General features: G+C 48.0%; 1 protein-coding gene across 1 annotated transcript in view; it reads right to left on the bottom strand.

Annotated features, from left to right (window-relative positions):
- Positions 1 to 1,660: 1,660 nt before the first annotated feature.
- LOC308590560 (synaptosomal-associated protein 25-like) overlaps positions 1,661 to 18,338 on the bottom strand; it is a 34,194-nt gene continuing 17,516 nt past the window's right edge. Inside the window, exons 2-8 of the mRNA XM_081200709.1 lie at positions 16,016 to 16,152; positions 14,291 to 14,332; positions 13,392 to 13,440; positions 10,879 to 10,996; positions 10,644 to 10,763; positions 5,061 to 5,205; positions 1,661 to 3,034 (exon numbers count right to left, since the gene is read on the bottom strand). Of these exons, the coding sequence (XP_081056835.1) occupies positions 2,966 to 3,034; positions 5,061 to 5,205; positions 10,644 to 10,763; positions 10,879 to 10,996; positions 13,392 to 13,440; positions 14,291 to 14,332; positions 16,016 to 16,087 (615 nt within the window). The 5' untranslated portion in view covers positions 16,088 to 16,152 and the 3' untranslated portion in view covers positions 1,661 to 2,965. The remainder of the gene's footprint in view (positions 3,035 to 5,060; positions 5,206 to 10,643; positions 10,764 to 10,878; positions 10,997 to 13,391; positions 13,441 to 14,290; positions 14,333 to 16,015; positions 16,153 to 18,338) is intronic.

The raw sequence follows: 18,338 nt of genomic DNA, 5'->3' as shown, positions 1-18,338 counted from the left end.
TCACAAACCTGCTCCACTTCCCTGAGAATGAATCTCATTTGGTCGCTGCTGTTGGAGAGACGTGTTTGGCGTGGCAGCAATTCCCCAGCCGCTACAGACCGTTTGAATCGTTCCGTTTCACAGAAAGTGGTTGCATTGGATGGCCAGCTGATCGCACACCCTTCCGTTTTTTTTCTGTAAAATGGCCTTATTTCGTGACGATCATAGAATCATAGAATCATAGAGTTGGAAGAGACCACAAGGGCCATCGAGTCCAACCCCCTGCCAAGCAGGAAACACCATCAGAGCACTCCCGACATATGGTTGTCAAGCCTCTGCTTAAAGACCTCCAAAGCAGGAGACTCCACCACACTCCTTGGCAGCAAATTCCACTGTCGAACAGCTCTTACTGCCAGGAAGTTCTTCCTAATGTTTAGGTGGAATCTTCTTTCTTGTAGTTTGGATCCATTGCTCCGTGTCCGCTTCTCTGGAGCAGCAGAAAACAACCTTTCTCCCTCCTCTATGTGACATCCTTTTAAATATTTGAACATGGCTATCATATCACCCCTTAACCTCCTCTTCTCCAGGCTAAACATGCCCAGCTCCCTTAGCCGTTCCTCATAAGGCATCGTTTCCAGGCCTTTGACCATTTTGGTTGCCCTCCTCTGGACACATTCCAGTTTGTCAGTGTCCTTCTTGAACTGTGGTGCCCAGAACTGGACACAGTACTCCAGGTGAGCTCTGACCAGAGCAGAATACAGTGGCACTATTACTTCCCTTGATCTAGATGCTATACTCCTATTGATGCAGCCCAGAATTGCATTGGCTTTTTTAGCTGCCGCGTCACACTGTTGGCTCATGTCAAGTTTGTGGTCAACCAAGACTCCTAGATCCTTTTCACATGTACTGCTCTCAAGCCAGGTGTCACGATGGTATGCACCTTTCCGACTGAGGGAGTGATATATGGCTGACCGATATTGCAGAAGGCTTGAGGCATTGGTTACAGATGTGAGGGTCTTTGGCGGCGAGCCTTTGGGCTCTTGTGGTGGTTAGGCATTGTTTGACCTTGTGTGGGGGAGGGGAGGTGTGGCCATCACCATGCTTACGAGTATTCTGTTAAAGGAATCCGGGGGTGTTGATCTTGTCCGAAGCCCGGTCGGGGGCTAGGGCCATGACGCAACCCCAATGGGAACACCAGGGGGAGCTTGAGTTGGTTCGCATCGACAGGGCTCCCCCTACCCGTGGCTTACCCTTACCAGACTTCCTGCACAATGGGCAGGAGTCAGATATAGTCGGGTACAATCAATGCCTAAGCCAATACCGTTCACATTCTGTCATTCAATAAAGTTGTGGCCAAAATCTGCCCAATAACATAAACCTAATATCTGTGTCCTGGTGTGAGTTATTTCCCAACGAGGGGGTGGCTGCGGGGTCTCGACACGCAACAACACACCTCCTGGCTTAGGGCACAGCCAGGATTAGACGCGGCTGCATTTTCCAGGAGACCTCAAAGTAGGGGGGCAGAGGAGTCAGTGGAGATCTGGTGTGGTTGGAGGGTGTGTAACGAAAACTATGCGGGTTTTTATTTTCATTAGGAAAGGTGGGGCTTCTCAAAACTGAAATCTTTTTAATTAATTCCAATTATATCGTGTCTCTTTAAAAGAAGAAGAAGAAGCCTGGCTTAAACCGAAATCAGAATTTAATAAAGATGCTCTGTTTACAGTCTCATACGATAGGATTGTCACGGCCATTCATCCCCACAGTTAAAGCTTGGTTTTGGTTTGGTTTGCATGCACAAACGCGGAGAGAAATATCTGGCTTCTGAAGTTAGCAGGAACAAAGAAAGCAGCCTTAAACCCAGTCACTTGGTTGGTCCATCTATCTCAGTATAGTCTACACTGATTGGCAGCAGTGTAGCTACAGACATGACTTTCTCCCGACCCTCCCTGGAGATTCTGCCAGTGGGAACAGAACTTGGGAGCTCCTGCACGCAAAGCAGGTGGCCTACCCCGATCTGTGGCCCTTCCCCTAAAAATAAACTAAGATCCCAGTCCTCATGGTTGTGAATCAAGGGGTGCCACAGGGAGCTGCCTTACGCCAAGTCATATCATTGAACCCGGGGTCTTCTGCTTGCAAATGCTCTACCACCCAGCTACAACCCTTCCCCAGACTGAATTTGTCATAATAAATCATGAATTGTACTTATTATTGTGGGCTTTGTCCTGGACCAGTCCCAGGTTCCAAGAACAAGGAGATGCTATCTCCAGAATCTCACCAGGATCACCCGCTGAGCCTGCTCAGGGCATCTTGCGCTTCTGTTTTACGTCTTCACCATCCAACATGTCACCTAAACCTTGCGATGTGTTGTTAAGTTCTCAAGTTACGACACTCCTAACTAAACAGGCTGGACTTTTGCATCCCATCTATGGAGAACCACTGCTTTTACCCAGTGGGTGCCGATCCTTGCTTATTGACAAATGATGCACAGGAGCAGCCCAATCGTGTGTGTGTGTGTGTGTGTGTGTGTGTGTGTGAGAGAGAGAGAGAGAGAGAGAGAGAGAGGGAGGGAGGGAGAGAGAGAGAGGAGGTTTAGCAGGAAGCAACTCCCACATTGATCAAAAGGACTTACTTTCAAATAGGATGGCAGCCATAGCCTTCCAATAAATGGTCTTGCTCAGTGTCCCTGGGTATGTACAGAAAACAGTCTCTTGTGCAAACAGGTATAACAATTCTGCACATGGATCCAGGAGGATCGTGTCCCTCGTGTGTACAAAGGCGCTATTTCCCTACAATCCACTCTGCTCTCGTCTTTCCAGCATCCTTTTCTCGTTAGTCGAATGCAAGCTTGCTCAGGAAGTGGTCGCGTCTCAAAATGGGAAACGTGATTTGGAACTGCCTTGATTTGAAACCAATCCAAATTCAGGTGGATGAAGCCGTTTCTCTAGGGGGTGGGGTGGGGAGGGTAAAAGGCGGTCAGTGGGGCGGTTCAGGCATTTTTCAGCATCTTGGTAGTCTGGTTGTTGGCTGCGTTGATGCTAATCACGTTGGCGATGGCCTGAGGAGAAAAGAAGAAAGTGAGAAAACAGAGGCAGGGGCTGTTTCCAGCAGCAGGCTTGAAACTACACCTCCCATCACGCTGGCTGCTGAGCATGATGGAAGTTGTAGTCCAAAGCATGTGGAGAGCTCCAGGCACAATTCAAAGTGTTGGTGTTGACCTTGAAAGCCCTAAACGGCCTCAGCCCAGCATACCTGAAGGAGCGTCTCCACCCCCATCGTTCTGCCTGGACACTGAGGTCCAGCTCCGAGGGCCTTCTGGCGGTTCCCTCATTGCAAGAAGCAAAGCTACAGGGAACCAGGCAGAGGGCCTTCTTGCTAGTGGCACCTGCCGTATGGAACGCCTTCCCACCAGATGCCAAAGAGATAAACAACTACCTGACATTCAGAAGACATCTTAAGGCAGCCCTGTTCAGGGAAGTTTTTAATGTATGACATATTAGTGTATTTTTGGTCTTTGTGGAAACCGCCCAGAGTGGCTGGGGAAACCCAGCCAGATGGGTTGGGTACAAATAATAAATTACTATATATATTATTATTATTATTAAAGGCTGCCTTAAGGGAATCACATGTTGTGTGAAGAGTTTTCCCTCACCTGTACTAACACTACCACAACGTGTTCCAACCCCCTGACCATTTCATCCTTTACTGAACCTTTCCAAGCTCTGTATTACCCCTTTGTTCATTTTTGAAAAAACTCTGGGGCAACCAAAACGGTACACAGGATTCTATATGAAGGTGTTAACTAGAACGATTATTTCCAAAGGAAGTAAAGTCACAGATCCTCCTGCTGGTGGATCCGGAAATAGTCAGAGTGGGCTGTAACATAAGCAGTCAAGTACAACACTTCCTGTTTGCCCAGTGTGGACACACACAGGGGGATGTTACTGCAGCCAGGAGGACTTCCTGTCACACCTGGTCTGGAGCATCCAGATGGACGGGCATGTAACCAGGTGGATGGGCATGACCCTGTGAGTCCCTGTAAACGGGCCAGTCACGCAGCCATCTCTCTCTCTCGACCCTGACGCTTTTGCTGCTTTCTTCTGATTCTGGTGTATTTTGCTGTCTGCTGGCTCTCAGCCAGCAGTACATGGGCTGAGTCCCCATATGGGGTGAACTCAAACCCTTTCCCGTAACTACAAGCGAAAGCCTGCCTTTAAGGAACCTACTGTGAACTGAATGTAAGTAAACTTCTTGTTATTCTTAATAGAAGACTGTTGTTTCTTTATCATTTTAAAGAGGGAACAAAGGGGGAATTTACCAGGAATAATCCAACCCGGACAAGCCAGACTGGACTGCTTAAGTAAAGAGATTCAAACGAATCTACCAACTAGTTTCTTGCAATATACTGGGGAATGCACTCTGCTACTGACTCACAAGCATGAGTGAGGAAGGATAATAATTAATTATTATTATTATTATTATTATTATTATTATTATTATTATTATTATTATTATTATTATTATTATTTTATTTATACCCCGCCCATCTGGCTGGGCTTCCCCAGCCACTCTGGGCGGCTTCCAACAAACTATTAAAATACCGTAATATATCAAACATTAAAAGCTTCCCTAAACAGGGCTGCCTTCAGATGTCTTCTTAAAGTCTGGTGGTTGTTGTTCTCTTTGACATTTGGGGGGAGGGCGTTCCACAGGGCGGGCGCCACCACCGAGAAGGCCCTCTGCCTGGTTCCCTGTAACTTGGCTTCTCGCAGTGGGGGAACCGCCAGAAGGCCCTCGGAGCTGGACCTCAGCGTCCAGGCAGAACGATGGGGGTGGAGACGCTTCTTCAGATATACTTAATCAATATATCCTCTCCTACATCCACAACATTCCCACAGAGTGGCGCACTCAAAATATGTGCATATAGAAACCCTCCCTAACATGGTGTCTTCCAGTTGTGCACCTTGGGTGCAGAATTTGGAATTTTAAACTTTTTATTTTAAAAAAAAACACGTTATGTTCTACCGCATATGTTCTCTGCCCTGGCCCTTCCTGTGAGGTGGGGGTGGGGGAGCATCGCTCACCTTTTCCTTAATGCTGTCCACCTGTTTGCTCTGGACGTCGATTTCGTTGCTCATGTCCACTGCCATGCTGCGAAGGTTGCTCAGCATGCTGTCCACCTGCGTCAGGTTCTGTTCCATCTCTTCTTCTACGTCGTCTTTTGTTATCCTGAGCAAAACGCACAAAGAAGGTAAGAGCCTGGGTGCTGGATCAGACCAGAGGCTCCTCGTACTCCATCATCCTTTCCTTGCAGTGGCCAAGAACAAGTTCGAGAACTAAGTTTTCAATCCAGGAAAATAAAAGGTGTGATTTGGCTGTGGAAGGTCACGATGACCACGATGTTGTTATTATTAGGGTTTAGTTTTGTTTTGTTGTAACCATCATGGTCATATCAACCACAGAATAAAAATACGTACGCTAAGAATACTTTGCAAGACCCATGCTCCTAGTTTCTCTTTGTAGCCAGCTAGGAAGTAATTATACAAAGTTATTTTTAAAAGTCCAGTTACGTTAGGGCTCAGAGGAATGAGCTACTAATTAAAGTACTCAAAGCCTCTCAAAGTAAAGAGACACAAAGATTTCGGAAGCTTATTTTTTTTGTAGGGCAGCAGTTGAAGAAGGAGCAAAAAGGGTTTTCTTGTGTGTGTGTGTTTCTTGTGGCTGATTAGCTCTTTCCCTGTGTAAAGGTCAGAGGGGGCAGGGTTTCTGTTGAGGCAGGGGATTAGCTGTGGGAGGAGCTTATCAGAGTTTGTAGGGCAGCAGTTGAAGAAGGAGCAAAAAGGGTTTCCTTGTGTGTGTGTGTGTGTGTTTCTTGTGGCTGATTAGCTCTTTTCCCTGTGTAAAGGTCAGAGGGGGCAGGGTTTCTGTTGAGGCAGGGGATTAGCTGTGGGAGGAGCTTATCAGAGTTTGTAGGGCAGCGGCGCGCGCAGTTATATCCATCTTTTAGATTTAGGGGAGCTAGTCTCAAACGTTTGTTGGGGGAGACCTAGGTTTTTTTTTTTTGTGGGCGAAGTTATTTGTCCTGTCTTCAAGCTTTTTATGATGGAGGACCTCTGTAGCCACCCCCAACAACACGATCTCAAGATGGAAGGGGAGGGAACAGCTGCAGTCGCCTGCGATTCCTGCGCAATGTTTGCCATCTTGCCAAAGGTTGCAGGCAGCTTCACCTGCAGCAATTGCATGTTGATTGCCCTTTTAAAAGACAAAGTCCAGCAACTGGAGGAACGTGTAGCTACGCTCCAAAGAATTAGAGAGCTGGAGCTCTTCTTGGAAGCAACAGAGCACACCGTCCCCACCAAGGAGGAGACAGGGGACTCCCCTGAGAAGGAGGCTAGTTCATCAACACAGGAGCCAGATATATGGAGAAACGTGACTCAAAGAAGTAGGAGGCCCAGGGTTCCCTCTGATTGTTTAGAAATACACAATCGCTTTGAGGTCCTCTCCCCTAGCATGGAAGACGAAGAGCAGACTCCATTTGAGGATCTCTCCCTCATTACAGTCGATCAGGTATATGAAGACGAGCAGCAAAGTCAGTCCTCAGGGAATGTGCAGGCGACCTTGGAACGGACAGCTCACGGAAGAACCCCGACCAAACCCAAGAGGAGGCGTGTAGTGGTGATAGGGGATTCCCTACTGAGGGGAACAGAAGCAGTGATCTGTGGGCCTGACAAGATGTCTCGGGAAGTGTGCTGTCTCCCCGGGGCTAAGATCCAAGATGTAACTGAACGACTGCAAGGAATCATAAAACCCACTGACAAATACCCCTTCCTCTTGGTTCATGTGGGAACCAATGACACTGCAAGCAATAGCCTCCAGAAGATCAAAAGAGACTACGAGGCTCTCGGCAGGAAATTGAAGCAACTAAATGCACAAATTGTCATCTCGTCTGTCCTCCCAGTTGAACGACGTGGCCCAGGGAGAGAGGGGAAAATAGTGGAAGTGAACAGCTGGCTTCGCAAATGGTGTAAACAGGAACGGTTTGGATTCTTAGATCACGGACTGCAGTTTCTTGAAGATGGACTTCTGGCAAGTGATGGGCTGCACCTCACAACGGTTGGGAGGAATGTTTTTGCCAAAAATCTCAGAAACCTCATCAGGAGGGCTTTAAACTGACTAATGTGGGGGAGGGAGACAGTGCTCCTGAAGGTAGGAGTCTATCAATTAATGAAGATGATCATCCAAATGTCATAGACCAAATGGAGCAAACAGCACGCGGACCTAGTGGTGGGAGGAAAAAATCCTTAAATAAGAGACACGGGGGAATGATTAATGGACTTCAATGTCTGTACACTAATGCGCAAAGCATGGGAAATAAACAAGATGAGCTTGAGCTCTTGGTACAGCAAACTAAATATGACATAATAGGCATCACTGAAACCTGGTGGGATAAGTCCCACGATTGGAATGTAATAATGGGGGGATACAATCTATTTCAGAGAAAGAGACCAGACAAGAAAGGAGGAGGAGTGGCGTTATATGTCAGGGATGTGTATACCTGTGAAGAGATCCAAGATTTAGAACCTCAAAGCCAATGTGAGAGCATTTGGGTCAAAATTAAGGGAGAGAAGAATAACAGAGACCTCATTGTGGGAGTTTACTATAGATCCCCAAGCCAAACGGAGGACATAGATGATGCCTTCCTGGAACAGATGGCCAAGCATGCAAAAGGAAGGGAGATAGTAGTAATGGGGGACTTCAATTACCCGGATATTTGTTGGGCGTCAAACTCAGCCAAGAGCATAAGGTCAAACAGATTCCTCACTGGCCTTGCAGACAACTTCATTGTCCAGAAAGTGGGAGAAGCAACAAGAGGAACAGCCATTTTAGATCTGGTCCTAACCAATGTTGATGACCTGGTTAGTGGGGTAGAAGTGGAAGGATCATTAGGCGCGAGTGATCATGCTCTTCTGAAGTTTACTATACAGCGGAAAGGAGCAGCCAAGCATACTAGGACTCAATTTCTTGACTTTAAGAAAGCCGACTTCATAAAACTTAGGGAAGTGCTGGGTGAGATCCCATGGACAGCAATACTAAAAGGAAAGGGAGTTCATGATGGCTGGGAGTTTGTTAAGAGGGAGATAGTAAAAGCACAACGTCAGGCAATACTAATGAGACGGAAACATGGAAGGTGCCTAAAGAAGCCAGGGTGGCTATCTAAAGAACTTTTAACTGAATTAAGATTAAAAAAGGATGTGTACAAAAAATGGAAAAGGGGGGAAACCACCAAAGAGGAATTCAAACAAATAGCCAGCACGTGTAGACACAAAGTCAGAAAAGCTAAAGCACAGAATGAACTCAGGCTTGCTAGAGAGGTTAAAAGCAACAAAAAAGGCTTTTATGGGTATGTTCGTAGCAAAAGGAAGAACAAAGAAACAGTGGGGTCACTCAGAGGAGAAGATGGTGAAATGCAAACAGGGGACACAGAAAGGGCTGAACTCCTCAATGCCTTCTTTGCCTCAGTCTTCTCCGATAAAGAAAACAATGCCCGACCTGAAGAATTTGGAGCAAATGATTCAGCAAAGGAAACACAGCCCAGAATAACTAAGGAGATAGTACAAGAATATTTGGCTAGTTTAGATGTATTCAAGTCTCCAGGGCCAGATGAACTGCATCCAAGAGTATTAAAAGAACTGGCAGATGTGATCTCAGAACCACTGGCAGTCATCTTCGAGAAATCCTGGAGAACAGGCGAAGTCCCGGCAGACTGGAGGAGGGCAAATGTTGTCCCTATTTTCAAAAAGGGGAAAAGAGAGGACCCAAATAATTACCACCCAGTCAGTCTGACATCAATAGCAGGGAAGATTCTGGAGCAGATCATTAAGCAAACAGTCTGTGAGCACCTAGAAAGGAATGCTGTGATCACCAATAGTCAGCATGGATTTCTGAAAAATAAGTCATGTCAGACTAACCTGATCTCATTTTTTGACAGAATTACAAGCCTGGTAGATGAAGGGAACTCAGTGGATATAGCCTACCTTGATTTCAGTAAGGCATTTGACAAGGTGCCCCATGATATTCTTGTAAAGAAGCTGGTAAAATGCGGTCTTGACTCTGCTACCACTCAGTGGATTTGTAACTGGCTGACTGACCGAACCCAAAGAGTGCTCATCAATGGTTCCTCTTCATCCTGGAGAAGAGTGACTAGTGGGGTGCCACAGGGTTCTGTCTTGGGCCCGGTCTTATTTAACATCTTTATCAACGACTTGGATGATGGACTCAAGGGCATCCTGATCAAATTTGCAGATGACACCAAACTGGGAGGGGTGGCTAACACCCCAGAGGACAGGATCACACTTCAAAACGACCTTGACAGATTAGAGAACTGGGCCAAAACAAACAAGATGAATTTTAACAGGGAGAAATGTAAAGTATTGCACTTGGGCAAAAAAAATGAGAGGCACAAATACAAGATGGGTGACACCTGGCTTGAGAGCAGTACATGTGAAAAGGATCTAGGAGTCTTGGTTGACCACAAACTTGACATGAGCCAACAGTGTGACGCGGCAGCTAAAAAAGCCAATGCAATTCTGGGCTGCATCAATAGGAGTATAGCATCTAGATCAAGGGAAGTAATAGTGCCACTGTATTCTGCTCTGGTCAGACCACACCTGGAGTACTGTGTCCAGTTCTGGGCACCACAATTCAAGAAGGACACTGACAAACTGGAACGTGTCCAGAGGAGGGCAACCAAAATGGTCAAAGGCCTGGAAACGATGCCTTATGAGGAACGGCTAAGGGAGCTGGGCATGTTTAGCCTGGAGAAGAGGAGGTTAAGGGGTGATATGATAGCCATGTTCCAATATATAAAAGGATGTCACATAGAGGAGGGAGAAAGGTTGTTTTCTGCTGCTCCAGAGAAGCGGACACGGAGCAATGGATCCAAACTACAAGAAAGAAGATTCCACCTAAACATTAGGAAGAACTTCCTGACAGTAAGAGCTGTTCGACAGTGGAATTTGCTGCCAAGGAGTGTGGTGGAGTCTCCTACTTTGGAGGTCTTTAAGCAGAGGCTTGACAACCATATGTCAGGAGTGCTCTGATGGTGTTTCCTGCTTGGCAGGGGGTTGGACTCGATGGCCCTTGTGGTCTCTTCCAACTCTATGATTCTATTCTATGAATACTTCTTTTAAAAGCATCAACCAAGACGCAGCTTCACATTTACCAAGAATTATAATCTACAGGCTAAAAATGTTTAAATACAAAAGGATGGAGGAATGCATACATTGAAATCGTCCAATTAAATATTTAAATCACCTGGTTAAATCTTGGCCAACCACCATATTATTATTACTACTACCACCATGGATTTATTAACTGCCTTTATGCATAAGGGAATTAAAAGCACAAAACCCTAACAGGTGGGACGCTTGTTATATCCACCCATTTATCCAGCTGGAACAAAAATGCCTTTTGACTGTTTCCGGAAAGGGCAGAGAGCCTATCTCAACAGGAATGCTATTCCACAGAATGGGGCAGCCACAGAAAAGGCCCTGCTCCCAGTGACTTCTGACACCTTTGGCGCTTGCAGGAGAAACTCTCCTGGAGGCTGCAGAGATCTCCTGGTTGTGCAAGGTGGTCTTGGAAGAGAAGATCTCCCCACTCCTTACCTCTGGATGAAGGGTCCACTCATGACCATTTGGTTTCCATCGGCCACCACACAGGGTTGTCGAGAGACCACCTGGCCGTTGCTGGCCTTGGTGACCTCCAAGTCTTTTATGTTCTTTAACCTACGTTTCAAAAGAACAGATGTTCAGGCAGGAGTTCAACCTGTAACATACTTTGCTCTCATCCAAAACAAGGAGAGAGAGGCGTCCCTGGCACTTGCACGGCCCGGGGACTTACTTTGCGCAGGGGCAGACGAAGAGGCCGCAACATTTCGCCATGTCCGTGAGGTTCTTCTCAGCCTCCTTCATGTCTTGAATGATCTGGTCCAAGCCGTCCTCAATCCGGTCCAGCTGCTCTGAGGAAGGGGAAAGGGAAGGGGAGACAGCGGAGACACTCAGGAACCTGCAAACATTATGCACGGCCCTCTCTGAACACGCAGGATGAGTCTCACAGGTGTTGCAAGATTGTGGAGAGGAGCGGCCAGTTTCTCATGCTCCCTTGAGGGATGTCGGCTGGTTTTCAAATCTCCCCTCTAATAATAATAATAATAATAATAATAATAATAATAATAATAATAATAATAATAATAAATTTTATTTATACCCCGCCCTCCCCGGCCAGAGCTGGGATCAGCGCGGCTAACATCAATAAAATTTCAGTAAAAACATAACAAGGAAAAAAGAAAAAGAAAACCATTTAAAAAACAGGTTAAAATGCAATTTAAAATGCAGCCTCATTTTAAAAGTAGCCCATAGATTAAAACCATAAGGGGAGGGAAAACATAAGGGTCCGACTGAGTCCAAAACAAAGGCCAGGTGGAACAGCTCTGTCTTGCAGGCCCTGCGGAAAGATGTCAAGTCCCGCAGGGCCCTGGTCTCTTGTGACAGAGCGTTCCACCAAGTCGGGGCCAGTACGGAAAAGGCCCTGGCCCTAGTTGAAACCAATCTAACCACCTTGCGACCTAGGACCTCCAAAGTGCTGTCATTTTGGACCTTAAGGTCCTCCGCGGGGCAGACCAGGAGAGGCGGTCCCGTAGGTACGAGGGTCCTAGGCCGCATAGGGCTTTAAAGGTCAAAACCAGCACCTTGAACCTGACCCTGTACTCCACCGGGAGCCAGTGCAGCAGGTATAGCACTGGGTGAATGTGATCCCGCAGCGAGGACCCCGTAAGGAGTCTTGCTGCGGCATTCTGCACCCGCTGGAGTTTCTGGGTCAGTCTGAAGGGCAGCCCCACGTAGAGCAAGTTACAATAATCAAGCCTGGAGGACCGTCGCGTGGATCACAGTGGCCAGATCAGGGCGAGAAACTTTTATTAGCTGCTAATCCCCATGTTACACCCCCCCAAAAAAACTACATCACTAATACATCACAGTTACATCATGAAAGGGGAGATCTGAGCATCCTGGACCCTGCCCCATGGTTCCCCTTGCCCTCCACCAAACACCCATCAAGTGTAACAAAAGAGATCTTTACATTTCCCTGTTTCCCAGCCAAGTTCATCACACCCTTTTGTATTCATCTGGGTTTGTTGTTTCTGGAATGGCTACCTGTCCGGCACTCAGGTATCAAGATGCCAGGGATTATCACTCAGGCAGAGGGGCTGCTGAGTAGCTGAGCTCACAGGTCTAGATGAATTTCTGAAGTTTTCCCAGTGAGCCAGTACATAGATACATTTATCAGTGAATTCTTACATTTGGTATCGTGCAGCAAAGGCCCTTGGGATAGATAGGAAGAAACTGTGATGAAGTGTTTTCTGGGGACAAATCACAAAAGTCACAAAAGCGATGGTGCTGGTTTTGGTAGTGGGCTGCATGTGCATGATATCTGCAGGAGGGGCAACCCCCCCCCAAACTATACATAAATTCCTGCAACACTACCACTAGGGGGTGGCCCTGTCATTCAGATTCCTCCTGCTCCTCAATCTGAGTGCTGCCCCTTGTAGAAGGAGGATGGGGATAGAGAAAACTAGAATTAGTTGCCTCTGCTTGTTGTTGACTTTGGCGCCCCCTACTGCTGGCCTCCCTGCCTTCTACCCAACCAGTCCCCAGCGACTGAAAGCAAACTAGCATTTCTCTTCAAGGTGCATATTTTCTGCTTGCAAGAATTAACACATTTTTCGCTCCATAAGACACACTTTTCTCCTCCTAAAAAGTCAGGGGAAATGTCTGCGGGTCTTATGGAGTGAATGTGTGGTCAATTGCTGGCTCCCTTTCTGGCCCCGCCCCCTTGCCCAGGCCTCCATTGTTGAATGTTCTGCAAGTGACTGGCTGATTAGATTATCTGTCTGGAAACTGTAGAAACTGCTCCCTTTCCTTTCCTAAAGAAGCTGCAGAACTGTGAGTTGAACCCCATAAAAACAGGATTTTTTCCCTTTGCAAAGTAAGCTCAACAACTTTGAGCTGATCCTCAAAAAACCGGGGCTTTCCCCCTTTCCCCCTCTAAAAACTAGGCGCATATTATGGTCAGGTGCGCCTTATGGAGCAAAAGGTGCGTCTTATGGAGTGAAAAATACGGTATTTTCTGTCCCGTGGAGCCACACTCAAAAAGAGTATTTCCCTCCCACTTTCTGAAGTGGTACCCGTTCATTCTGGCACCTTATTCTGCTGCATTCAAGCCACACCCAAGGGGTTTTAAGACTGGTCAGCCAAGCCACAGAGGACTTTAATTATAGCAACTGCAAACGCAGAACCAGAACACAGCTAACACCTCCATGGTCTGCAAGCGATCTGCCGTGAAGCCAGAGGCCTTACCTCCCTGGTCGTCCAGCATGACCAAAGTTCGAATTCCGGCATCTTTGCTCTGTTGGAAAGGAGAGGTGGGGAGAGAAGAGAAGAATGTTAAACATCTCTTGGGATTCTGCAAGATTTATGGGGCCCGATGTTGCTCACGTGAGAACAAGGGGTCGAAAGTAACGAAGGGCACATTCACACCAGGTTTCTAGTCTTCATGCACGTGTCCAAAAGGAAAAACAACCGCAACTTGAGAACTCTTTGCAAAAGGCTTGCAAAGCAGAATGGGCAGGTTGTTAAAGAACGTCATCCCATCATCCTCAGGTCACTTTCGCAACACATTTAATAATAATAATAATAATAATAATAATAATAATAATAATAATAATAATAATAATTTATTACTTATACCCCGCCCATCCGGCTGGGTTTCCCCAGCCACTCTGGGCGGCTTCCAACAGGAGATTAAAAATACATTTCAAGCGCTATGGGGCCACTTTAAACAGTCCAGGCTTCGCTTATGTATTCAGTGGTCTCTGTTTGCCTGAGCTGGAGCCTGGACTAAGGATTCTGAGCTCCTGTGTTCTGATTCGATACATGATATCCAATCACAGAAAGCCTCTGCCATTGGCCTTTAAACTCTGAGTCATGATTCGCAGCTTGGAAGTTTAGACAGCCAATCACGTTGAGAGTGGGCGTGGCCCAGGCCTTCAGAAACGTATATAAGCAGTTGCTTTCTCCCTGTTGTCCAGTTCTGTTAGTTCAATAAAGGTTCTTGCTGTTATCGCTGTGTCTTCCCTCGTGGGAAGCTTCCCCCAAAGAATCCTGGGATCTGTAGTTGCATAAGGGTGCGGAGAGCTGTTGAGAGGCCCTGCTATTCCCCCTCGCAGAGTTCTCTGTGAAGAGGGGCTGTTTCTTACCTCATCGACCAGCTGCAACATCCTCCTGGTGCTCTCCAAAGCCTGAAATGAAGATAAAAAAGAGCAGGAAATTGAATATTATTGATTTATAGATTCATAGCAGGAATCACAGCTCTGAAGGTGGTGCTGATGGGAGTTGTAGCGCAGCACCTCTCAAGGGCACCAGGTTAGCAAAACCTGCTTTTGTCCTTTTAAAAGCCACCTCAGTCAGAAGCCAACACAACCCATAATGGAGGCAAGTTCTGTAAGTTAATTATGCACTCTGTGAAGAAATTACTTTCTCAAGCCTGTCTTAAGCCAGCCAGACTTTTCATTGAGTAACCCCAATAAAACTGCACATCCTTTCTTCCCACCAGCACCCACCCACCTTGGGGGGGAAACAAAACAAAGCACCATTTGGCAGTGCAACGCACGCTAAAGCAAATGAGTTCCATAGTTGGAATCTGTCTCATTTGCATAAGTATTCTTGTAGCCGTTTTGCAAGAACGAGAATTGTTCTTCAGAACAAAGCCAGCTTCCTTGCAATTATATCTCTGGCCTATTTGGGCAGGAATGCCAAGCTGGGTTTGTAGGGTTAGGGGGGCAGTGTAATGGCCTGGGATTCGGACTCGGAGGCTGAACCTGAGGGATCCCAGCCTGCACAGGAGTCCCCGCCTCCAGGGCCGGCTGATCCGGGGCTGGGGCATGAGCCTGAAGGGTCCTCACCTGTGCTGGATCCTCAGGTGCAGGCGTCAGCTGAGTCTGCTCTGGCTCCTGAGATGATGGAGGACCCATTGCCTGCAGGTGCTCCACTCTCAGCCCCGTCAGGGGAAGCGGAGGTTGCCTCTGGGTCCGGTAACCCTCCAGCCTCTCCTGAGCTGCAGAGGCTCAGGGCAGAGAGGCGGAGGGAACTAAGTTCCCGCAGGAGGAGGGCTCGCCTCCGGGCCAGGAGAGATGAGTCACCTGTGGACTGGGGCCACCCTATGCCTCGGGGCAGATAAAAGCCGGCCAGCCCAGTCCCAGGTTGTGGGAGCAACATTGTTGGTAGCCTGTTCCTGCCTGAACCCTGTCCTGCTCTTCCAGAGTTCCTGACCTCACCCAACTCCCCACCTTGGACCCAGCTTCAGCTTTGACGGACAGCCTCCATACCGCACCCTCAACCTCGGACTGGACTCGGACCTCACCACACGGTTAACCCTCGGGACCAGCACAGGCAGAAGGTTTCTCCAGATTGTAGACTGGGACAAGGTCAGGCTGCGGCTAAAGTAAACTGGGAGCAATTTAAGGCCGGAGGAGGCCATTTTTTCCAGAAGAGGAAGCTACTAACTAAAGGTGCAATAGCCCCGCCAAGTCTTAACAGTCGTTTGCCAGTCCACACAGAGCAGCTGAGCATGGCAACTGCATTTTATGTGTGGGGATTGTTGTGAGAGCAAATTGCCACAGGTCAGAAAGGATGTGGGAGAACAAGGCAGAAGATATTGAAGGCGACAGGCTGGCAGCGACGCCAGCTGGATTCGCCGCAAATCGTCAATGAACAAAGGGTATCACTTCCTGGCAGGAGAAATAGTGTACAGTCGGCCCAGGCGAGACTGGGAATAATCTGGTTCTGGGTTGAAATCAGCTCATAGGAGGGGGGTTGCCTTCCCAATTCCCTTTCTCCCCACCCCTCTGGGCAATACCAGGAGCACTTTTATAAGGAAAAGGGGGATCTGGCTGGTAGAGGCAAAAAAAAAGAATTTTCCCGACCTCATTGTTGACCTGGTGGATGCGATGTTCAAGGTCTTCTGGCTCCGAACCCACCACGCCGTTGGCCGCCATCTTGGGATCTTTTGGGAAAGAACCAAGGGGGACGTTTTTCCTTGTATGGATAAATCCACGGTCTCCTACAGAATAAGACAGAATAATAATAATAATAATAATAATAATAATAATAATAATAATAATAATAATAATTTTATTTACACCCCACCCTCCCTGGCCAGAGCCGGGCTCAGGGTGGCTAACACCAGTAAAAATTACAGTAAAAACATAATGGGGGAGAGAGAGAGAAAAACCCAATTTAAAATACATGTTAAAATGCAATTTAAAATGCAGCCTCATTTTAATAGTAGCCCATAGATGACATAAGGGACGCGGGTGGCGCTCTGGGTTAAACCACAGAGCCGAGGGCTTGCCAATTAGAAGGTCGGCGGTTCGAATCCCCACAACGGGGTGAGCTCCCGTCGCTCGGTCCCTGCTCCTGCCAACCTAGCAGTTCCCGGCAGGAAGGTAAACGGCGTTTCCGTGCCGTGCGCTGCTCTGGTTTGCCAGAAGCAGCTTAGTCATGCTGGCCACATGACCCGGAAGCTGTACGCCGGCTCCCTCGGCCAGTAAAGCGAGATGAGCGCCGCAACCCCAGAGTCGGCCACGACTGGACCTAACGGTCAGGGGTCCCTTTACCTTTATAGATCACATAAAGGGAGGGAAACATAGGGTCAGACCAAACCAAAGGCCAGGCAGAACAGCTCTGTCTTAAAGGCTCTGCGGAAAGAAATCAGATCCCGCAGGGCCCTGGTCTCTTGTGACAGAGCGTTCCACCAAGTCGGGGCCAGTACTGAAAAGGCCCTGGCTCTGGTTGAGGCTAATCTGACTTCCTTTCCTCTTCAAAGCGAAGGAAACACCCGGTTTGAGAGATCACAGGTGCCCAGTCATGTCTCGTTTCACATAGTGGTCACCCCACGAGCCAGAAGGAACCCCCACGATCCTTTCCAAATAGCAAAGCATTCTGGGGCTAACCCACAATCCTCTGGGGCATAACTCCAAGTGATCAAGCAGCAGAGTCCAAGCAGCCTCTGTTGGGGACTGGTAGATCTGTCGATTCCAAGTTCTCTCTTTTCCTGATGTTAAACCAGTCTTCCTCAACCTCGCCCCTCCAGATGTTTTTTGGGACTACAACTCCCATGATCCCTAGCTAGCAGGACCAGTGGTCAGGGATGATGGGAATTGTAGTCTCAAAACATCTGGAGGGCTGAGTTTGAGGAAGCCTGCGTTAAAGTGAGTTCTCCCCATATCCACCTCAGTCTGCAAATGCATTCATTTTCACCACCATCCCTAGCCACCTTCAGGAATCTGAACAAGCAGACCCTTCATAGACTCTTAGAATGGGAAGGGACCCAAAGGTCATCTAGCCCAATCCCCTGAAATGCAGGAATCTCAGTTAAAGCATCCATGACAGATGGCTGTCTAACCTCTGCTTAAAAACCTTCCAGGAAGGAGAGGCCAGCACTTGGGGTGACTAGTCCAACCAACATAGAATAGACTAGAAATAGAAATACTTTATTGTCACTGTGGTGCTGTGGGTTAAACCACAGAGCCTAGGACTTGCCGATCAGAAGGTCGGTGGTTCGAATCCCTGTGACGGGGTGAGCTCCCGTTGCTCAGTCCTTGCTCCTGCCAACCTAGCAGTTTGAAAGCATGTCAAAGTGCAAGTAGATAAATAGGTACCGCTCCCGCGGGAAGGTAAACAGCGTTTGGGCTGGGTGTTCATCAGTATGCGGATGATACCCAGCTCTACCTCTCTTTCAAATCAGAACCAGTGAAGGCGGTGACAGTCCTGTGTGAGTGCCTGGAGGCGGTTGGAGGATGGATGGCGGCTAACAGATTGAGATTGAATCCTGACAAGACAGAAGTACCGTTTCTGGGGGACAGGAGGCGGGCAGGTGTGGGGGATTCCCTGGTCCTGAATGGGGTAACCGTGCCCCTGAAGCACCAGGTGCGCAGCCTGGGAGTCATTTTGGACTCACAGCTGTCCATGGAGGCACAGGTTAAATCCATGTCCAGGGCAGCTGTGTACCAGCTCCATCTGGTACGTAGGCTGAGACCCTACCTGCCCACAGACTGTCTCGCCAGAGTGGTGCATGCTCTGGTTATCTCTCGCTTGGACTACTGCAATGCGCTCTACGTGGGGCTACCTTTGAAGGTGACCCGGAAACTACAACTAATCCAGAATGCAGCAGCCAGACTGGTAACTGAGAACGGCCGCCGAGACCATATAACACCGGTCTTGAAAGACCTACATTGGCTCCCAGTA

Source organism: Podarcis bocagei (assembly GCF_964188305.1).
Source record: "Podarcis bocagei genome assembly, chromosome: 7".
Lineage (NCBI taxonomy): Eukaryota > Metazoa > Chordata > Lepidosauria > Squamata > Lacertidae > Podarcis > Podarcis bocagei.
This window is presented reverse-complemented; position numbering and strand designations above follow the sequence as displayed.